At 40.9% G+C, this 24,327-nt stretch overlaps 1 protein-coding gene across 1 annotated transcript in view; it reads right to left on the minus strand.

Annotated features, from left to right (window-relative positions):
- LOC116278117 (trafficking protein particle complex subunit 9-like) overlaps window positions 1–24,327 on the minus strand; it is a 111,528-nt gene that overhangs the window by 74,160 nt on the left and 13,041 nt on the right. Inside the window, exons 2-3 of the mRNA XM_072948334.1 lie at window positions 17,857–17,982; window positions 14,262–14,385 (exon numbers count right to left, since the gene is read on the minus strand). Of these exons, the coding sequence (XP_072804435.1) occupies window positions 14,262–14,385; window positions 17,857–17,924 (192 nt within the window). The 5' untranslated portion in view covers window positions 17,925–17,982. The remainder of the gene's footprint in view (window positions 1–14,261; window positions 14,386–17,856; window positions 17,983–24,327) is intronic.

The following is a 24,327-nucleotide window of genomic DNA, read 5'->3' on the forward strand; positions in this document are numbered from 1 at the left end:
CTGAGAGTGAATAGAAAATGGAGATTCAATACTTAAATGAAACCAGGGGGAGATAAACTCATAAAAATGGCTTCCATGAAGTCAGGGCAAGTGTTAAAGGCCGACTAGAAATTCAGCGGTAAGATTCTTGGCAGCGAAAGCAAAAAGAAAAAGATGATGGGGCGGGTGGTAGAGCGTGTGCTTAGCGTGAACGGGGCCCTGGATTTAAGCCCCAGGGCCTCCACTAACAGAAATATACATGTAATTACCCCCCCCAAAAGAGCCCCAAAGAAAAGAAAAAGAGAAATTGCTTTCCCTAAAAACCCTGATATTAAATTTGGATTAAATACTTAAAAAAAGAATAAAAGAAAAATAGAAAAGATAAGTGACACTGTGAAGGAAAAGCCCAGCTGGGCTAACAAGCTAAGTCACAAATCTAAGTGTGATAAGTGTCGGTTTACTGACCTAAGTTTTGCTGGGCTACCTGGTAAACCTGAAGTTTAGTGTCAGTTTACTGGGTTAATAAGCCTACTCGTAAATCCAATGTCAACAATTGTCAATAACGTGATCTGTTACAAATTTATAAGCTTCAGTTTACTGATCCCATGTTTTTTGTTGTTTGAGTCTTTTTGGCTAATACCACCTTAATTGTAATTAACCCTATAAAACCTCATGTGTATGTCTTGGAGGTGCTCAGAGCTTCGGAACAGAAGCCCCTCTGAGCCCTCCAGTGTAAAAAAATCTCAGTACTCCAACCCTCTGAGTGATTCTTGTTTCTTGTCTGGCCTGTTGTTTCCATAACAACACAAGCGATAATGCCCCGTGAGATAAATCTGTGGTGGCTGCTGGCAGGTACCCATGTCTCATGTGGGAAAATCTGAAACATCCTTCTCACCACTCAGAGTCATCATAAGCCCACCCCACCCCTCCCGCCCTTAAATGCAGGAGAACAGGCAGGGCCAGGCCTTTGCTGTCTCTGTGTCATCACAGTGAGACAGGATGGAAGGGGGCACAGCACAGCCATTCAAGTAAGGCCACAACAATTAACATCAAAATGGTGAAGGATTCAACCCCCAATAGGCCTTGAGGCTCAGGATGAAGAGATTTAACTTCTAGCAGATCTTGAGCTTCAGTAAACACCCATTGTAATAGTAACATGGTGAAAAAATGCCCCAGGCACCATGGCAGTCCCAAGGCTAGCCACAAAAGGTCACAGGGTGGGAAATGGCCAACTCCAAGCGAATCCCAGCCCCTTGCCCTAAGGCTGGTCCTTCTATTTATTAGCATAGAAACCACCAAGGCCAAGAAAACAAGCAACACAGCGCCACCTCGCGGTCACCACTCTCTCTCCCTCTTTGGAGAAGACCCACACTCTGTCTGTGGAGTGTGTACCTACTTTTAATCTGAGCATCAAACCCCCAAACTTCGTGACGTTTCTCTTGCATTTCAATGTATCTCTCTGAATAAGTCTACCTTTACTCAAGACTGGCTTGCTCTTGAATACTTTACTGCATGAAGCCAAGGAACAAAATCTGGTGGGGACATTCCAGGGGCTCAACCAAAGCCTGGGACATATCCTTTCTCATGCCCAACGTTTTTTATTCTTGTATCAACAGGACTGGGCTGTGAAGGGAGGTCTGAGGCCCCAGCTAAGGGACAGAAGCAGCCTCCAGGGCTCCAATTGGCGGGCAGCCTCTCCCTCAGCATGGGCCTTGGCGTCTGCCCGGTTCTCTGTGTTTCTCTGTTGTACTGACTCCCCAGCCAGACAGTGTACCCCTAGGCCTGTCCTCACAAAATCCTTCTCTCCAAAATACAAGCACATCATGTCACAATCCTCTTGTTCAACCAGGAATTGTTCAGCCCACTTTTTCCCTCCCCAATAAGTACCCAACTGTCCTCCCTCCCAACACACCACTTCTTTCTTTGTGAGAAATCTGCACTCGCCACACTCCATCCTGAACGCAGGTGCCTTGCTGGCTGTGACGGAGATGTTTCTTTCTCACATAGCCTGCGTCCTTTCACTTTCCCCTTGTTACCTTAAAATAGCCTTTCCTGGGTCACACACCCCTCTGATTCTGAACTTCACAAAGTGCTGAGTTTGCAGTCACTGTGTGCATACCTCCCAGGTTTTGGCTAGGTTTCCTTCGCAATATCTTCATTAAGGAGCTGCATCAAGAAGTTTAAAGAGGCTATTCTTACATCTGAGCGGAGGAGCCTGCAAAAAAGTTAAATGGCTTTGAAGAGAGAGTTAACCAGGGACAGAGAAGTCGCAGGTCCTAGTCAAAATTATCATGAGGCAAAATGTTCCTCAAAGGCTCAGAGTGGCTTCTGAACACGAAATCGGCAGGGAGGAGGTGACAGTCAGTGAGTGGGGTGAGTGATACAGTGTACACTCCCCCAGCTGGGGAAGAATAGGTTTTTTTCTAGTTTTCCAAACAATTTCTTACTACCTTTTTCTTATTGTCACATACCATTTCGTACGAATTAAGCATATCAATGTCAGTAATTTGGGCCAGTTGTGAGAAACTACACGATGCCATTCACAGGGCTGGGGCATGACAGCCACACCAGTCTAGGTTGAAAGACCAGTGGGGGTATTTGCAAGGTAATCACGGGCATGCAGCAAACTCCCCAGCTTCAATGACCTCATCTCAAAAGTGGGGCCAATAAAACTACCAAGCAAAGTGCGTGATGATTATGCCCGACACCTGTTTACTAGGCAAGTGCCCGTGACAACTGCCGCTTAATGGGGAATGAGTACGATCAATGAGGCCCTGGCTACAAGCGCCCTGCCTTCCTGCCTGGTGCAGCAGCAGAGTTTGTTTAGCTGAGATGAACGCCCCCAGAGCAGCCCCGACGGGAAAGCTCCCAGCTCTGCACGGAGAGACGTGATCCTGTCCTTCTGAGAGCTGATCACAGTTTGGTGTCGTATGTATTTATGTTTATTCCTTTTGTAACTGCCTCTCCTTCGGAGTTTTTGCTCAAGCAGCACAGGGCCAGGTGTGTCTAGCGGCCTGCCGGATATTCTGGGCTGGGAAACAGCCGACCCCACGTCTGGTTCTGGTGATGAACGGAGAGGGCAGAAGGCCCAGGGGCCCATGGTGAACCGAGGCCCCTGCACCCAAAATTATGGTCTGACTTTGGGCAAATTACATAGTCTTCTTTATCATGAGATTCCTCATCTGTCCATGAAAATAACTGCCCATGGCACACAGAGTTACAAGGATTAAAGGAAATCACCAAATTCACAACCTAGCCAAGGGGCTACCAGTGCATCCTCAACAGACAAATGCTGCCTTTACGGCTCTGACACACGCTAAGCGTGGCGGTGCCACACAGTGAACACTGTTATGTGCCAGTGTGTTAAGAGCTTCATGTGTGCTATAATACTCTTTAGAACTTATAACAATCCCAGGAAGAAACGAATATTTTCATGCCCATTTCACAGATTCTCCAACAGGTTAAGAGAGTTTACATTCTAGTCCAAGGCCCTATGGTAAAGAAATGGTGATTTAAACTGGAATCTGGGCCCAGGCCTTGGCTCAATCTCTATCCCATCCACCTGACCACTTGCTTATGAATTCCACTGGTGCAACACACAAGTTTGCAGCCGGCCATCTCTTAAATGCAATGTGTGCCACCGTTTGTCAGTGTTGGTTAATTACCTTAAACAGTTCTCAGAAACCACTACAGTAAAGAAAGGTGGACTTAAGGAATTCTGACTTGCGTTCTCCTGTAATGTGCAGAAACCCTTCCCTACACCACCAAATCCAAGTGTATGCTTCCTCCATGTTTATGTTTGCACACGGCTTACTGAAGTAGAAGGTACCTGCAGTAATTCCATCTCGGTTGCTTTCCAAGTTTGCAGATTATCCATAATCAGTCTCTGAATGAAAATACTACAATGTGAATGAGAATACTGCAACCATGACAGTAAACAAAGAATACTGAAACCAAGTCATTAAAGGCTGCCACCACCCCCGAGCTAGGACAAGCCTGAAGCCCAGCAGCTACAGCAACTCACAATGGTGTCCTCTGAGCAGACTCAGAATAATAAAGGACAGGCTACTGGCCCTAGATAGCTAGGTGCTTGTCTAAAGGATGAATTCAGTGAGTCCAAAATATTTGCTTCCTCCCATACATAGAAAAGCACTAAAGTCTTGAACTTGAGATACCTGGCTTTCTTTAGATAACAAGCAATCTTTTATTGTTCTAACAACCTGGTGTTTGTTGTAAAGCCCCTATATATCCTAGCTCCTCCGCAACCTCTTTGGAGTAGTCCCTCAGAGAGATCTGACAGGCTGTCATCCTGGCTCGAGCCCTCCCGCCAAATAAAACATAACTCTTAACTTTTAGGCTGCACATGTATTTCAGTCAACAGTTTTGGACACCATGAAGGGACCCACGGCAGACTTCTCTCCACCTGGACTCTCCGAGTAACCGGAGCCTTGGTACCAGCAGTGGCCCTTTGTGCCCATCCGCCTCCTAGGGGAGTCCAGATGAATTTGGGCAAGTCTCTCCTAGTTCTCGGATCTCACATATTGGTTGATTATCCTGAGTTTTATCTGGCAGTGTATCGAGGTACGTGGCCCTCCAGGTCAAAGAAATTGGGGTGAATTACCCACCCAGTGGAGACATACTGGTTGGGGCCTGGTTGAAAGATAACAGGAAATACCCACCTTGAGGAGATGTCCAAAGTGTGGCTGGTGGAATCATATGAGGAAAATACTCACCCAGTGGAGACATCCCGAGTAGGTCCAAGTTGAAAGACACTGGGTTCAGGACTGAGTGGTTAGGTAAGAGGCTGGTCTAATGATTTCCTCAATTTGGTTACCTCCATTGAATTTTTCAGGATAAAAGTAAAACTCCTATGAGGAACCTTTCAACTCCAAAATTCGGACCATCCTCCTGGCTCGTAACAGATTTATCGGGTGACAGAGAATCTTCCAGGAGTGGTAGTGACAAACACTTCATGCCACAGATTTGTCCCTGTGGGAAATCTTACTAACAAATTTATTCTGAGATCCCGACCTTACATTGGGGAATAGAACTTTCAAAAAAAAAAAAAAACAGTAAAGAAAAGAAAAAGAAATGACAGTTTGCCTATCTCCAACTATTACCCCAGTCAGGTTTATGTACATACAAAACTTACAACATTAATTGGGAATAAGAAAAAAAAAAACTCACTCTGAAAGAAACTAACCAGGCCTGATAAAAATATTTTTTGAAATTCTGAACTTATAAAAACAAAATCCCCTTTAGGGGGAACTTGGATTTCTCTTCCTGTGTCCTTGAAATGTAAATGTTTTATCTTTCTCTAGGTGTTTTAAGTGTGTGTATATATATATATATGTTTACTTTATTCTTTGAAGGAAACCTTGGACTCTGCCATACAAAAGGTTCAAGTATTGTGTACATATGGTGGCCACGCAAATAAATTGGGATTCTAAGCAATTCTTTGATTGTGCCAATTTTCACATATTTTGCCATCTTAAACTTTGCTGCATCAGCCTGGACCACAAAGGCTTTAGCTTTTGGAGAGTAAACCTTTGAATTTTATTTAGGCAACACCCCGACTCTCATATGGAAGAGCCTCTTCATCTTATTGGTTTAAAATCACTATATATATATATATATATATATATATATACATATATATATATATAAAAATTGATGGCCATATGATGGATCTTTAATTTGGAAAAACTTTTAAATTGGTGAAAGTTTAAAGAGATCTCATTATAAACAGCTGTTTTATTGGTACCTATTAAAATCAAGTTTAAATGTAGAAAAATATATCTAATGATTAACCTAAGAACTTAGTTAAAAAATAAAACTGGTTTGAAAAGCTACACTTGTGTATTTCCTTTCCGATAAATGGTTCTAGAGATGCTAATAAAAACTTAGAATAATTAATGTTAATTAGGTTGAATAACTGGAAAAAGGATTGTAAAAATATCGAAAAAAGAAAAGATAAGTGGCTTATCCCAAATGGATAAATATTTTTATACGGTTATTTTGAATGAGGTAAATAAAATGGACATGTTTGAATTTACATACAAGGTTTTGACACTACACTACGTAAAGTTAAAAAAAAAGGGGCCAAAGAGATCACCTACTCCCCCTCAACATTAAAGTTCAAACAAGCCAGTTTTATTTACCACAGTTTAAAATATATGTATATATAGACTGAAATACTTGATGAATGATTGGGACAACAGACCAATTAATGAAATTAAAAACTGAGAAGGGCCTAAGCTCTTTGGCTGAAACTTGGGCATCCTAGAGACTTTTCTATAAAATTAGATACAATGCACAAAAAAAAAAAGGCTTCTGGCACTCCTTCTAGAAATAAGAATTGTTGATTAAACCTAATAAATATAAAAATTAAAGGTATAAGATTTAATAAAATTGAGATAAAAGTTTGTGAAATTGGTATATTTAAATGGTCTTTATATAAACCTTTTGCTTATGTTGTGGTATAGAAATGTTTCAGTGGAAAAACGCTTCCCCTTCTTGGTATTATAAGGCTGGGCACTATCTGTCCCTCTGAAAATATTAATTGAACTAATTAAAGGAAACCAATATAGTTACATGAGCCGTCCAATATAACGTAAAACTAAAAACTAATATTGAGTGGCTAATAAAAAAATATAGTTTTACCCTGGGTTTAACTTATAACTCAAGGAAAAGAGACCTTACTAAATGCCTTATGCAAGCTTTGGAAGACATAATAAAGTAAACCTTAAAGTTTTAAAACATGGAATTCTTTGTTTACAGCTCTTCTCACTGACACAAAAATGCCAATTAAGGAGATAAAATTCGGTCTGGGTGACAGAGCAGTTCTCTGGGGACCTGGAAGAGAGTGTCTTTGTCTTGCAGATCAGAAATATAAATACAACAAACAGTGACCTAGGACTGAGCCTAATTAGCTCAATGAAATAAAACTTAAGGCCAAGAAATTTTTGGCATTTTAGAACTCAGAACTCTGACGGGTCCTTCAGAATTTGTGAAGAAATCTTAACTGTCTGCTTCATAAATAGTAAGCCTTAGTGATTTGAGCCAGCAAATTCAGCTTACTCCAACTATTATTATACCTATCTTATAAGTAAGTTTTAAAGTGAAGCTATGAGATCTCTAGCTTTTGTCTCTTTATAAGCCTCCGTACACATTATAGATGTGAGATATTTCTACTCCTAAAAAAAAAATTCAAAGTCAAAGAGCTCTGCTTAATTGACGTAAAAAAATAAGAGCTTAAAAATTAAGTATTTTAAAATAAAAACTGAACAAATTGACTTTCAGCGTCATGTGAAATGGAAAATATTCAATATTAAGATAATATTTGATATGTTTAGTTTAAGTATGTTCTAATTAAAATAGACATCTTTAAATTCATTAATATTATCTATAATACCTGTACTGTACCTAGGTTTAATGAAGGTAAAATAAAATCCTGTTATATCTGTGGCAGATTTGTCAAAAAAAAAAAAAACAGTAATGTGGTGTGGTAAAATTTTAAGGAAATTAAATGCAAGTGAGATGACAGCTTTGGGTAAATATTTAAAATATATTTTTAAAATGTATGCTAAAGATAATCTCTAATGTTTGGTATCTTTAAATTCTAGATTTGTGCTAAATTAAGTTAAATGACATGATTTTACTAATAGCTATGCCATTTTCAGATAAAATAAGATTGAAATATGAATTACTTTACATTTAACTTCCTCTTACATTGAAACTAAAGGTGTTTAGAAATATTAATAAATGATTGGTGCCATACTGAAATAGTCTCTATTAGTAAGGGAATGATCTCAGTATCCTACGAAAGTAATATAAATGTGTAAAGGAAGATATAAGAATGGAATTATATTTTGTTAATGAAAAATAGTGACTTTCTCCTGAAGCTGGTTACTTCTGAATGGAAGAGAAAATAAGGGACACACTAATATGAGTATAGAAATCTGTGGAAGGCTTGTGGAAGAGGAACCCTGAGGAAACAGTTTTATACGTGGTCAGAATTGGCTAAGTTTAGAATCAAATTGGGCAATGTAAATGAATCTTAGAAGTAAGCTGGTACAAGACTAGAATTGGTTTTCTCTCTGTTAAGAGGAAAAAATTGTCTTGAAATGTTAATCCACCTTCAGTAACAGATTGTAAAACTTCTTATACCACTTAGCTGATCTGTTCTGCCTTTACCTTTGAAGTATTTTCTTGTTAACGAATTAGTACTACTTTACAGTGATCTATATGTTTATCTGACCAAGTGTTCTGAAATCTATTAACAAGCTCCCCAAATATCAAATTCTAATTAAAGTTCTTTTAATCTCCAGTTAAGTTTGAAATGCAACAGAAGGCCCCTGAAATATCCCAAAGAGAGATTTTAAACTAGTAAGTTTAATTTGGCATTTTAAATAACATGGAATTGTCAAATGAATCATAAAACTTCTAAGGTTATATTGAATGAGAAAATATTATTAATATAGATATTGTAGAAATTATATGGACTCCCTAAAATTCTGGTATATCTGAAATGTTACCAGTGATAATTATGGGTATAGTGAACAGGTTTCTTTATTGATTATAGTGTAACATTGTTTAAACATGCTTTTAAATCTTTTGTCATTTATAGACACTTAATTGTTTTCTTCTCATGGTTTTGCAAAATGCTTTCTCTTCAAGGAGATTTACTGATTTCTAATAAATTTCAAACTATAGCACTGAACTAAACTGGGTAAGAAATTTTAAAGTTCTAATGAAAACTCTCATTAAAAGAATTAGTTACATGGGACTGAGTAACCTGGTGAATATGGTTATAATTTTTGATATTGTTTGAAATACTACTGGTTTTTAACCTGTTTCCCAGACATAAAGAATCTCTTCTCCTTAAGCTAGTTATGGTTCACAGCAATTTGATAAATTATACCTATGTATACAGACTTGGAACAGTTATCTTTTCACTCTATCTGATCCCTCAAGAGACTAAAAACACTTAGGTCCCCAGTGGCTCTATCAGACAAATTAGGGAGATCATCTCCTAACAGATATAGGAGTATAAAGGTATTTTAAGGATTTTAAAGAGAAAAGAATTTACCTAAATCTGTAAGGCAGAAACCCATGAAAAAGCCTTGACGTGGCTTTCTTGGCCTTAGCACACCTTATTAACATTCTACCCTGAGACTCCGTATTAAAACTTCCAACACAGCCAATTTAAAAAAGCCTATATGATCAAATAAACAGACTTAACTTGTAAAGAAATTAATCTTGATTTGGCTATATTTGAGAAAACTGAGGGTAACTTTAGAGAGAAAAAAGATTATATTTTAGTTGATATTAAATTCTAGTTTTGTTAATTGAGGTCCATAATTACTAAGACACTTTCCAGATCATTCCTTGCTGTTATGTCACATTGCTGTACAGTTTAATTGAATTATGAAAAGGATACACTAGGTTTGTTTCTGAAGCTCAGTAATCTATCCTTGGGTAAAGTTCCAAAGCCCCATGACCTGCAGCCAGGGGATTATACATACTGGAACAGGCATGACTTAAAGAACTGTCTCCAACCTGAACGGAAGGACCCTTTTTCAGGTACTCTTAACTAGACCATACACACCAAACCTGAAGGAAATGGACTCTCGGACTCATTTCCTATCTGAAACAGCCCCTGCAGTGCACTGGCCTATAGAGCACTGCTCACCTTAAAACAATGCCCAAATGGAGAAAAATCTACCAGGCCAGGATGAGAAGAAGACGACATCTGAGGTAGACAGCTGACCCAAGACACCGGACCAGGCCTGTATACCAATTAGTTTGATAATTTCTCCAACCTTTGATTATGAACTACTCCAATTGTTAAGTTTATGATAAATTACCTATGACTAGTACTTCTGTGTTACCTTGGTGGGTTTCCGTACTCCAAGGCTCTAACTAGATAGCCCTCAGAAACGTAATTCTCAAAAGAAATTATAGTTCTGTTTAGGCCACTCTTGATCTTACAAGGTGGGAAACTTCACTTGGCCAATTAATATCTGCTCTGACCCTTACCATAAATATGAACTTTCTCATAGGATCAAACTCAGAAACACAAGCAAAATTTTAACCCAAAAATACAACTTCTCGACTATTAAATTCTTACTCGTGACTTTATTAACGTTACTAGCTATATTACTTATATCCTGTCTATTTTATAAAATTGTTGTCTGTTACATTTCCCAATGTGTAACTAGGCCTACAAGATTGATGATGGCAAAACACCTTGAAGAAACAGATAAAATTTATAACCCTGAATAAAATAAATACAATAGTGTGATTCTAGGTATGGGAATGAGCAATGAAGGGTAAACATTCCTGGATCATAATAGACTAGTAAGACAGGTGATCCAGAGAACTTTTAGTATCAACAGGGCCTGATAAAAAAAAAAACTAACACCTTGAATGGCAACTCAGAAGATTCTTCACTTGAACTAGGGATGAGCCATCCTAGCACCGTGGGACAAAATTGGTCATGAAATGTCTCTCAAAATATTGGTCGAATTTAGGACCAAGGGGGAGCACTGTGAATGAATATACTACAATGTGAATGAAAGTACTACAACAATGTCAGTAAACAAAGAATGCGGATTCCAAGTCATCAGCAGCTACTGCCAAACCCCAGCCAGGACATGCCTGCAGCCCGGCCGCTCAGCCACTCACAGTTGGTGCCCTCTGAGCGGAGTCAGAGTAAGAAAGTACAGGATACTGGCCCTAGATAGCCAGGTGCTTGCCAAAGGAATGAATTCAATGACCCAAATGTTTGCTTCCCACCATACATAGAAAAGCACTAAATACTTGAACTTGAGATACCTGGATTTCTTTAGATAACAAGCAATATTTTATTGTTCCAATTACTTGGTCTTTGTTGTAAAGCTTCTATATATCCTAGCTCCTCCGCTACCTCTTGGGAGCAGTCCCTCAGAATGATCTGAGAGGCTGTCATCCCGGCTCGAGTCCTCCAGCCAAATAAAACAAAGCCCTTAACATTTAGGCTGAGCGTTTATTTCAATGAAGTCCCAGAATAGAAACAACTCATTAATTCTGTAATGGAACACACTGAATCAGGAACCAAAAGCATGTTTTAGTCCGGAAAATCTCCGGGTTCCTATTTCTTCCTGTTATTATACAAAGCCTCCAGAACTCATTAATTTGCTGTCTGCTCCTGTGGCAACCAAACTCATAGAAGAGTCATCTCAGCAGATCACCCTCCTGGGGAGAACCCCCCGCAGAAGCACTGCAGGCCATCTGCCCTCCCGCACGCTCTGCTGACCCTTGGTGTCCTCCGTGGAGACCAGGGCAACAGAGCTGTTCCCAACAGCTGCAAAGTCGCACACGTTAAATAAGTCATTTTATTTTATACGATATTTTACGTATATACCCATCTCTGAAAACAGCTTTGCCAGAAGTCCAAATCTTCAACATCAATCCGCAAAGGCAAATCTGGTCCCCAAGGGGAAACAAGACTTAAGACGACGCTAAGGCCTCCAAAGTCCTCTCAAGGACTGTCAACCAAACTGCCTGCAGGACTGCAGCTGCAGGCAGTTAAATCTCTGCTTTTAAAGCAACCGCTTCCTGCCCTCGGGAATTACAATGTCCCTCTACGCCCTCCTTTCTCAGGGTAAGAGCAGCCGCTGCAAAACCTTGCAGGGAAGCACTGACAGGACTGGACAAAGAGGATCAGAGCTAAATTAATACTTCTGATGACAAGACCTTGTCACTGTGTCACTTTAGAAATGAAGATATATATAGAGAGAGGTGTGGTGATATTGCTCAAAGTCACACAGCTAATAAGGGGCAAAGTCTATAACTCTGCTCTTCCCTTCGGCATGACGCCCCAGCTGGGACGCCCACAGGGTTCTCTAGTGCCTGCCTGAACAGTCCTTTCCTGTCACTCATAACCCACCACAGGGTCTGACCCTAGCCTGCCTTTTCAGCATCTTTTCCCTCCAGTCTCTCAGGAACAAGGCAGTTTGGGCCACTGTATGACTTCCGGCTCCCAGAAACCTCCGTGCTCAGGCTGGTCTTGCCTGTGCATCCGGCCCCCTGCTCAGAGGCTCTTCCTCCCCTGCAGGAGGACGTTTCCACTCTCCGCAGGGACACCTCCTCAGGGGAGCCCTCTTCTCGCCCTCAGGACGGCAGGTGTCTCAGGCCACATCCCGAGCTGCCCCACAAGGACTGAGGGTGCCCAGGTTTGCTAGTCAAACCACCAGCCTCAGAGCCAGGGATTATGCCCGGGCCACCCTGCAAACCTACGGCCCGCCTCACAGCCCCCAGCCAGCAGGTAACCTGGAAGTCACAGCAAGTGCCCCACCCAATTCAGAAGCCACTTCATTTGCCAGCACCGCTGATGACTTGTTTCCAAACTTTGGTCAGTTTCGCACAAAACAGAATCTTCAACTGTGAAGCAAGGGGTTTCGCTTCTGCTCCCCATCCTTACTGGAAACGTCAAGGGAAACGAAGAGGCCTTTTCTCAACACTTTTCTGATGACACCCTCCCACCCACAATACTCATATGCCCAAGAGCTTTGGATCCACTTGATTTTGTTTCCCTTACGGTAAGTGGCTTAAAACACTGCGGAATTCCTTTTCTTTTGAGGGTATTTGTACTCAGTATATCGGCTTTAATCAGTTTTTGTCTCTCTCTTCAGTATCCATAGCAGTTGCCACCTATTACTCACTTCAGCGGCCTCCTTCCCAACATCTAGTCTAGGAAATCAGCTGTGATGAGGGGCCCAGGGGCAGTCAGAGAAGATGCAACTAAGGCACAGAGAGGCTACATAATTAGCCCAAGAAGATCAGCTTCAACGCCCAAAAGTGTGTGTCACTTCCCTCTGTTTAACTCTTATGCTACGCAAGCTAACTTTTTCTAGCTTATGGTTATAAACAGATGAGGTATGAAAATACATACAATGACACACATCTACTCTAAGATGTTCATTAATTCCTCTATTTTGTTTTTATTTATTTCTATTAAAAAAATTAAGAACATCTGCAGTCAGTATAGCAAAATGTTACTGGGCTTTAAATCCAGAATATAGAGGTGTTAAGTGTCATTACTCATACTTATTTGTATGTTCACAAGACAAAATGATTTGAAAGTCCCTCTCCCCTCCCCCTACTAACTACTGGCTCTCACCTGAGCTCCCAGACCACCCATCTAACAGCCTTTCACTTTACCCACAGCTGAACGCATCAGTATTCCCACAGAGCTCCCACTGCAGATTTCCCTCCTCAGAGCACAGCAGGACCATCATTTACCTCATTAATCCACCCAGAAACCTGGGCCTTACTCCATCCTACATTCACAGACAGCATTCATCCTTTCCTTTTTACCATCGAAACATGCCTTCAATATGTTCGCTTTTACCCACTGACCGTCCCACCGCTCAAGTGGAAGCCACCAACACTGCGCACCTGGACTCACAATTCTCACAAGTGGCCCCTCAGCCGCTCACCCCTACTTGAGACAAATGGGATTCTGTCACTCCTGAGCTTTTTGGACTCTTTTCAGACCCACTCTTCTTAGAAGAAACTCCAAGTTCTTCACCTGGTGGAAGTCTTTGCCATGAAACTGTCAGCACAGGGAGGGCAGCGCCCACCCTCCCCCTCGGCCCTGCCCTCTGGCAGAGCATCAGATTGGGAGGACCTGCTGAGCTACACCAGCCTGTATTCTAAACCTGGTCTTGAGTTCTTAGCAAACTGCTTCACTTATCCTCACAAATCCAAGGTAGATTAGGAAGATTTTAGATGTTGAGCTAGACTATTGATTTGGGGATTTTGCACTAACAACCTACAAGGATATGTTCTAATAATTCTGTCTTCTTAAAACCACACCCAGATTAAAGGAGTATTTGTGGAATGTCTTAGGAGGAAAAGGGACAGTACTTTTACAGACTTTATGTTTTATAACATGAACAACACAGACAGGGTCACAAATGGAACCACCTCACACATGACAGAAGACAGGTGAGAGGCACAAAGCAACAGGTCGCAAAGATGGTAAGAGCAAAGGTGATTCTCCAACCCCCCAAAAAATTCCTGAAAGAACCAAAAATTCTGAATTTTAAATGTAAAAGACTATCATATAGAGAAATGAAATAAATAATCCTCTTCATCAGGGTTTCAAGATCTCACTCCAGAATTTTTAGCAGGCCATGCTGAATCCTAGCACAGAAAAATCAGATGGACTAGTGGTGAGAAAGTTCCAGGAAAGCTGCAGTAATTCCTCCACTTTTGTAAGGACATACACTCACCTGCCGAAGGTGAATGTAGACCGCATTCTGGATAAATTCGGAAGCTCCCAGGCTCCGCTTCTGGATGCCAAGGACATGGACAGCTTGGAAGCATGCTTCTAACTCAGTCACCGGCATTCTTACACTGCAGGGGAAACGGAGGCCCCCAGTCAAGGGCAGAGATGCTCCTGTCGTGTATCACAGGCCGTGCCTCTGGGACTCAGTGCCCTGCAACAGCCCGGCCCCAGGCAAGTACCCACAGCGTGGCCCACCCAAGCAGGAGGGGCACTGTGCTTTAGAAAGCCCATCCCCGATGGGGGCAAGAGGGGCTGGTGGGGTTGAGTGAACCTATAATTGCCCACAGAAATATGCGTGCATTCATTCAAGTGATACAAACAACAGTAGCAAGCTATTTAACAAAATTTCAATTGTCAGCGGAAATTTTGCCATTCCTTTCCGCTTGTCCCCTGCACTCTGAGACAGGCTTAGGCTCTCTTACACCTGCAGCTCTGTGCAATAGTTGTGAAGTCATTTTACTTTGCTGCAAGCGTCCTCACTCCCCGTTTCACTTTTTCTGTCCTCTCTTAACACAGTCGGATATCTTCCTGGATCTCTCCCTGAGTTCCATGCTCCTCCTCCTCAGATCCTGAGATAAAGGACAAGTGAAGACACATGACCAGAAAAGGTACTGTGGACTTGAACGAAGTCCTCAGTGACCCCCTAGGTGAGTGATGCCCACCCCTTACCATCGATTCTCAAGGTTCTGCCCAGGGTGACATCCAGCCCAGAGAGGTGGCCCAGGCCAATTAAAACCTATGTGGCTTGGGCGCAGGGACAGTTATAGGAGCTGGTTCAGGAGCCAGGCCCCTCCCCACCTGTGCTCCCCTCTCTCCCGAAGCCCCCCTGCCAAGCACTCAGGCTCCCTGATCTTATGTCTTACACTTCTACTCTATTCCAAACCCTTTTTCTTTTCCTTTTTTCCCTAATTATCCCCAGCTGGAGTGATTTTTCAATTGCAGTATCTGAAAAAAATTCCTGCAGCCGAAAAAGAGGTCTCCAGAGGTCAATGCCCATATGCTGGTTCCTGAAGAGAGCCCCTGGCTAGGGCGACCCTCACCAACACTCACGGGGCATCAGACATGTTGGAGGGTCGGCAACCCCCAACAAGAGTTTGCTGTCACCCCAATGCCCATACAGCATCCCTGCTCACAAAAATATAGTTGGTCCACTTATCGGTAATTAAGAAGCAAAAATACAAAATTGCTCATGTTTCTTACTAAAATTACCTATGAAGCTGAAAAGGGAATTGTAATAAAAAATAACAATTTTGACCCTATGTTAGATCTGTTCCTTTGGCTTTAAACCTGTGCCCTGTTTTCTAGACTCAGACTTGGTAGATCTGCACCATTTGAAAAAGAAAGTTGCCTTTAGCCTGAAATCTACAGGAAAGCCTATTCTCCTGGCCCTGATCTTTAAAAATGTTAGCTCGTCTGAACTTCTGTAGAGATGGCAAGTTGCATAATAGAGAATAGCCTTTGTTTTTTTGGAGGTTTTACAGGGGCACCATGCTTTGATCCACATGGACAGCTGCAAGAACAGCGGATTCAAAGGACAAGCAGTTCATAAAGCAAGAAGTATGCAACAACCAACCACAACCCCGCCCCTTTTAGTATAAAAGGAGACTGAATTCTGACTTGGGGAAGGTGGTTCTCCAGGACATCAGTCTGCCGTCTTCTGGGTCTGCCAGCGTTGCAAGTAAAGTCACTATTCCTTGCTCCAACACCTCATCTCCCGGTTTATTGGCCTGTCATGCAGCGAGCAGAACGAGTTTGGACTCCATAACAAAATGACTGCATTGGAGGTAGTATGTCTCCACTGTTTCCTCATTTCCAATATGTAACATGCACATCATTTATGATCTAGTGCAAATAATTCATCAAAGGCAACTGCCAAAAGAAACTATACTCACCTAGCTATCAACACTGAAGTCAAAACCTGTCAATTTTATATGCTGTTTAACAACACAACGGAAAAACTTACATAGGGAGTTGATTCCACAGAAATAAAATTATTTCTACTCTTTCAACACTTTTTCTTTTCTTTTCTATTTTTTTTGTTTTGCTTATTGAAAGGAAAATAAAAGTCAAGTCATTTTATTACATGTATTTTTGTTATAGCTACATTCTTTAAATACTACAAAAAGATTTAAATTGCAAAAAAAAGTTCATATATTAGTATAAAGATATATACACAAACAATGGGGATTAGGAAAGGAATGGACATTTACTAAAAATCCACTGCAATCCTGTATTTTACAAGCATATCCTGGAATATAAGCTCTATGATACAGGGGGCCCACCCCCATTCTCACTGTTGAGTCCCTTAGTAAACAACTAGTAAGGCACCAGCATAGAACCATGTGATCAGTATTTTAGGAATAAATGAGGGAATTAGCTCATTCAATTCTAAAACAAAAACCCTAAAATAAATACTGAACTTATTTACAGATAAAGAAAATTGGAACCCAAAAAAGAAAAGTTACTTCCCCAAGGTCACAAAGCTAATAACTGGTAAAGACAAGATTTGAACTCATCTGCCTGATTCTAAAAACTAAGGTGGAAATCCCATTCGACTGGGAGGGTCCAGCAGCAGAGCCTATCACCCTATCTTTGTTCATATCTAGCCTTAGACAGCCTGAGATAGCACCCCATTCCTATGGAACTCGAGGGCAAATGATAACAATAAGGATTTTATATCCAGTAGTTTGTTAGGTCTCATATATATAAAGTGTCAGCAGGTCAGCAGAAAAACTCTGGAAAATATGAGTGGGTCCAGAGCTTTTTGCTGATTAGTAACTCAGTCTATCAGGACATAGTGACCTTCCCATGAGAGGCCACATGGACATAAACTAAAGGCAGCTGAGCAATGAAAGCTAACAAGACCCTGGAACTCAAGCAAGAAGGATCCCTGCCATCTCCCACCCAGTTGCATCTTCACCAACGTGGACATGATGGCAGGAGACCCATCTTGTCCAAGTTACACCATCATGGATTCTCACCCATAAAATGTTACGACTCTATGCTGTCTTAAGTCCTTTAAAACTCAAATATGATAGCACCAATATCTCAGCAGAATATCTATGTCTCCACTTCCTGTCTCCTAATAGGAGAATATTTCTATGGACACAAAGCAGAAATCCAACTGAAAAAACCATGCACGAAGCCAGGCGAAATTCTGCTTAAGACAATGCTCTCACGCTCAGTAAATTAAAACTGAGAAAAAGTGGTCCTTCTCCCTCAGCAAATGAGAGGTAGCCTGATGTGTGTGTGTGTGTGTGTGCACGTGTGTGTGTGTAAATCAATCAAGTCTGGGATGTGTAGTTTTTTTTACGTCACTGTCATTTCATGGGGATGAGCCAACATTTAAAGTAATTTGAATCTAGTGTTCTGAGAGAGTCTCAGGCTCTTGGTGGAGGAGGTGAAAGGGGAGAGAAAAAGGAGGAAAGAGGTACATGAAGCAAAGAAGTAAGAATAATGCCAGGGAAAGGCAAGACGTTAGTTTTGTTCTTCCTTGCACCACATACAAATTAGGGACTAGCTTTCCCCTGATGACTTACCGAGCACTGAGTTGCAGAAGAAGAGGCGACAGCTCATTTCTCACTGAGCTTGTGACTGTATGTGGCATCTTTTAGACACAAATCATTTACCCTGATCAAACACTCTAGCAGAAGGCCGTAACTCTCCTGTTTTGAGAGACAAGAAAGCAGGAGTTCAAACAGGATGTATAACTTGACAAAAGTCAGAGGACCAGTAAACTAAAGAGAATTAATTCAAATTCAGATCTGAATGCAGAGTCTGATCTTCCCACTCCCAGGACTGGAAAATCCTTAACACAGGCTCCCAAGTTCCCCTGCAGTGTTCCTGGCACCAAGCATTTCCCATGGCAATGGTCACCAGTTCTCACAGACACAGCGCTCTGTGTAGCCAATGACCATGATCAGACCTTCATCATCTATCTGCCACGCCCACCAGGCTTCACCATACAGGCAGGAAAGCTGGCTTTCAATTGCATACAAAGCCATTCCTTGTCTAACCTGGGCTCTTCTGTGGCTTCTCCAGCCTAAAGGCAGCCATGAAACTGCTCACAGTTTGTACATGAGCCACACTACCTCTCTCCATTTTTCTCCCCACCTATACTACTTAGCTATGACCATTTTGAGAATCTTGGACACAAATTATTAAAAACAAAAAAGAAAGGATTCTGGAAAAAGTACTTAATACTTACAATTTTAAATGATAAGTTACAAAGTGAGTATTTACAAACCGAATCTTCCTTTCTAAATTTCAGTTTTAAGCATTTAAATATATAATAGCAAAAAATTCTCACTTACAAAATTGACAAAAACATAAACAATAATCTGGAATAAATTCAAAAATAATGCCCATGTTCTAAATGGAGAAACTTCAGGACTGTACTGAGGGGTAAAGTAAGAGGTGTGAATGTAGAGACATCAACAAACTGCATGGAGGAAAGCAGTTTTGTAAAAATGTAAGTTCTCATTAGAATAATTCAAAAGTTACTAAAAAATCCCATGAGAACTCCAATCTGATTTTTTTTTAACTTGAACAAAATATTTTGGAATTCTTCAGGAAGAATCAAGTCATAATAATAGAAAAGAAAATTTGGGATGGAAGAAAAAAATCAAAAAAATTCAGACTGCCAATTATTAAATAAATTTTTACAATATGTAAGATATGCTGCTGGTGCAAGAAAGGCAGATTGACAGAAGGGAACCATGAGCTCAAAAAAAGACTGTAGTGTACATAAGTATTTTGTACAGGTGGGATTTCAAATCAAAGAGAAAAGTATGACTTCAATAATTGTCCTGGGACAATCAGAGAACCACCTGGAAAGAATAAATTCTATTCCACTCATAATGACCACAAGATAAATTACAGACCGTGATGTAAATATTAAAAAGTACTAATAACAGCAAATACAACACTTTCCTTTTATTAACTCAACTTACCCTTACATTAACAAGTACTATTATCATCTCCATCTTAGAGATAAAAAAGAACCTACAGAGGAGATTTATTCCAGTATAAGAAAGTATTTTTAAGAATAATGTCAAAGATAAAACCCATAAGGAAGACATTTACTATCATAAGAATATTTTGAGACACAACAAAAATAAAAATCCTCCTGAACAAAATGAAAGGCAAGAAATCACAAGAAAAAGCTGTGTGATACATGTTGATGAAGACAGGAAGTTAATGTTCATAACATACAAAGAGCTGTCACAAAGCAACAAGTAAGTCCCTCACTTAAATGTGTGCAAATGATAAAAGGAATCATTCATTTTAAAAAAGTCAAATGGCTAATGAGTGAAAAATGCTCAATACTTCACTGGTCATCAAATGCAAACTAAAACAATGAAAAGCACTTTTGCTCATCATATTGGCAAATATTTTTAAAAGATATTCTAGCTAGTGTCCATCTTTGAGAGAACAAACTGTGAGCGATCTTTTTGGAGGACATGTCAATGGATATGTAAACTCTGAAAAACGTACGTACACACTGACTCAACACCACTTCTAGGAATCGTTTCCTCTAGGAAAAAAAAAATTCAGTCCAGAAGGATGTACCCATCAGGGCATTTACACAGCACTGTTTACAATGGTGGGAAGAAAAACTGAAGTGTAATCATATCCAGCAATGGAGAATTGGTTACGTAAGTAATTGTGCATCTTTTCATTCCCCAATGGAGAAGGAATTTCTAGAGTCACTTGAAAGGAGTCTGTGATGAATGTAAATGTCACATCCAGGGACTAAATTTCCAGAAGCCTTAACTAAAGGAATACTCATACAAGATCACAGGAATGTCTGTACAAGAAGGATGCCAGTCAAACATCCTTTCTGACAGTGGAAAATGGAGAAAACTTAACTGTCCACCATCAAGACAATGATGCGGTAAATCACGGCGAGCTGCGAGCACTGAGGGAGCCGGCGTTTCGCCGTGGTCCAGGGCCATGTTCACAGCATTCTCTCACAAATGGTGTGCGTGACAAGACACCACATCTGCACATCAGGAGACCCCTCCACTATATCTGAAAAGACCAGGTGAGTCTGGAGTGGGAGGACGTCTATGATATACATCTGAGTGAATAAAGCGAGCTGCAGATAAACATATAGTATGGTCTTATTTTTAAATAAAGCATATAAACACACACATAAACATAGAAATCGCATATGTGTGTATATCTGTATGTCAGAGGCATAAAGGTCATGAAATATATATACCAAATTTTCAACAACTTTTACTCAGGAAATAAAGGGAAGGGAGGTAGGGCCTTCCTGTACAACCACAGTTCTCTTTTCAGTATTTCAGTTAAGTATACTTGGAATTTAAAAGTTTATTTAAGTCTGAAGGTAAATGGATGATGCCTCCACAAGACAGAATGCTATACTGGTCATTAAAAATCATGCCATGGGAGATAGAATATTGTAGAAAAACGTGTAATAAGCCGAATTGAAACTAGAGGTGTCCACACAGTAAACAGGCACAGAGTGCTCTCTGGTTTTTTATGACAGAGGTGATACACGCTGACGAAAGGAACAGAAAAAAGGAGTTAACGTGTTAATAATTATCTTTGAATAGCGGGATCAGGAAAGCCTCTTTTGCCCACTTTTTCAGACTTATTATTTTAAATGCACATTCTTTTTATCTGAAAAAAGCATTTTTAGATGTGTAGTACCACGCATTGGAGAATAATACATGAATACTTAGAGAAACAAGTAACTAGGAGACACCGCAGCAGTGTCACACAATGTAGAACGGGCGATTCTGATTGACACCACGCAGTTACACAAGGACCCACAAAGTGAAAGCACCTGCTGTAACAGGGCGTGGCCCCCTTCTATTTGTCAGCAGTGTCTTCAGGGCTGAGGCAATTCTGAGCACGGCCAGTGTCAGTGCTGGTGTCTGGATTGATGCTACTGGGGGTGAGGGCACCTGCAAGCCGAGAGGAAGAACAGAAATCATCCTCTGCCTTTTCTGTCTTGTTTCTTTGTTACTTTAAAAGAGAGGCATATATAAGATAAACTGTGTATCTTCCCTACTGAAATTTCAGTAATGAAACCGTTTTTAAAGTCTTCACAGCTTATATTCTGCCTATAACTGTCTTTTCAACAAAGATGATATTTGTTAAATGTTAATTAACTCAATTAATTAACTCCCTGTTGAAACATTCTAGTAAAGAACATGAAATGCAGTATGTAAAAGAACCACACCTGCAGTGACTAGCTCAACTGTCTTGACGGCAGTGCATTCAGCCCCCACCATCCCGTGGCCCTGAGCTCCTGATGCTGGTAAGAGATCACGCTGCCGCCTCAGATGGAGAGAAACTGTGAAAGCATTTTTTGAACTCTACAGCACTGACAAAACATAACTGACAAATCCCAGGCTCTTTGAGGCTCTCATTTTCTGTTTCTGGCCAACACCCATCAATGAGCAGAACCACCCCATTCCCGAGCCATGGGACTCACGTGGGAAGGAGTTTTGGAGAAATTTCCAGGTAGAGAATGTAACCAACTATACATAGAACTCTGAAAAAAGAAAAGATGCAATAATCTGATTTTGGAAGAGACTCAAAATATTCTCCTGAGCCTTAGTAGCTGGAAAGGCTGAGCTTCTCCTAAGCCACTTATTTATTTCACAGCCAGTGAGCACCTCCCACAAACCCTGCTTCACTGTGTCTGCTGGGAGCCTCAGGCACACTGCTGCTGTCGATCTTATAAGTCACAGGGCAGAGGCGTGTGTCTCACGCCTGCAACCCTCACACAGGCTCGCCTCCTAGCCTCACTGTCTGAACTTGGCCCCATTTTCTCACCTGTTTATTTGGTATCGGTTCTTCTGTAAGCTGCCTGAAATGCGTTTTGGAACATTTCAGAAGTATCAGTGGGTTGAGGAATGGACAGATTGAGAGGTGAGAGTTGGGCAGACAGAGAGACTCCAAGAACAGGGCTACATATAAAATTTCCTATGCAAAACACTCTTCTAGTCAGGGAAGGAAACCACCACGGAGAAGTGTGAAGAGGCAGGTAGCTTAGGACTGTTTCCTGGATTCCATGAAAAGTCACACCAAGAGATGAGAGTGTAGAACTTTAAATACTAAAAGAAAATAAGCACGCATGCTTGAAAAATATATCTACACTATGTACTTTCTAAACAATAGATTCAAATCAGCAGGGCCCAATAACACTATCCTTGTGTATTTACAGAAGTGAGAAGCCCATCTCCAAACCACAAGGCATCCCTTCGGAGCACTGAGAGTCTACACGGGGCGGTCATAAAGCAGTCACCGCAAAAGCTATGCGATCCTGCACTTACGAGGAACGAGCAGCTGTGCTCCGGCTGCCCACGCGCATCATTTACACCCCACAGCACCTCTACGGGGGGGGACGCCTAGGGAGCCCCATCTCTGCAGGACAGAAAACCAGTTCTGGAGAGGCTAAGCCGACCTACCATTTCTCCATCTCACAGGACTGGTCACTCCAGAGCAGGACTCGAACTCGGACCCACGTTTGTAACCACGGTACTACCGTGATTTGTGTGTTGTTTGTGTGTATAATACATTTGTTTCTAGCATGAAAGGATATTTAATAAATGATCAGTTGTCTTGTCTATCTCATTAGCTCACAATCAATCTTTATACTGTTGAATTGTACTCTTTTCCCCTGAAGAAAGTAACGGAAAGGGTGGGGGTCAGAATGAGGTGGGGCTCTATTGTTTATCTGGTACCTCATCTCATCCAAGTCCCCAACCAGGGAGAAGGAGCAAATGTTCTCTTCATCTTTTAAAGAGAGGGCTCCAGAGATGGTGACTTATTCAATTCCAAAACCAAGGCTGGGGAAAGGGCACATGCAGCAACTAGAGCAGTATCAGCTGTAGGAAGGTGAAAAGAGCTCACGGGAGGGCTCAGGGGGCAGCCTCATTTAATTTCAATCGATAAAACAATAACACACTCTAAAAATACTAGCATAAAATGGATTTGCTCTTTCTTGATATCTAGTAAGTTTCCACAGCCCACATGTAACATTATCGTAAAGCAGTGAAAAGAAGAGTCCACAGACAGGGAAAATAAATGCCACAGGCTGGCTGAAACCCAGGTTGGAGTATAAGAAGAGAAAGGGCATAGTTAAGAAGTGGGGAAAGGCTGGGAAAAAAATCATCACAATGACTCTCATGCATCATCCAACAATCATATAATCATTCATTCAAGAGAGAGTTACTGAGGTCGTATTCTGTGCAAGATTGTACAGCGGCGAAGCAAGAGCACAGCGTCCATGGTGGCAGCAAGTTGCGGGGCTCAAATACACTTCTGATCCCGGTACCTTGCACACTTGTCCTCAGTACAAAGGCAAAGAAAAAAAAAGTAAAATAGTACTCTGTAAACTCAAAGCATTGTTGAAAAAAAATTTAAAGAAGACCTAAATATCAGGAGAGACACTCCACGCACATTCCTCTATCAAAAGACAGTGCTCTTGGAATGGCAGTTCTCCCCAGAGCGATCCGTATATTCAACTTGGTCTCGATCACAATCCCAGCGGGCTCCACTGCAGAAACTGACTATCTGCTGCTACAATTCTTTTGGGAATTCGAGGATCTCTGTAACCTAAACGTACTTGAAAAAGAAGAACAATTTGAGAGGACTTGTAATTCTCAATTTCAAACTTTACAACTATATCTCCAGGTGAGATTAGAGGTCATTGTGAAGTTATTACTGTGTTTATCCTTATTTTCTAAATTCTCTACAATGAATATAACTGTTACAATAAGAAAAATAAAAAGTAAGTTATCCTTTAAAACATGCACACCGATTCATTCATTGGGAAAAAATATTTTATCAATAAAGAGATAAACAAATATCTAGTGAAAAAGGACAAATTAAAAACAAGAGTGCATTTACATTTTTCATAAATTGAAAACTGAAAAACACAAACACATCAAGTTTCTAGGGAGACCAATGCAACATATTAATAGTTATTTTCAGAAACTCTAATTTAACAATGAAAACTCAGGAAA

The sequence above is a fragment of the Vicugna pacos genome, chromosome 2 (genome assembly GCF_048564905.1).
Source record: "Vicugna pacos chromosome 2, VicPac4, whole genome shotgun sequence".
Taxonomy (NCBI): domain Eukaryota; kingdom Metazoa; phylum Chordata; class Mammalia; order Artiodactyla; family Camelidae; genus Vicugna; species Vicugna pacos.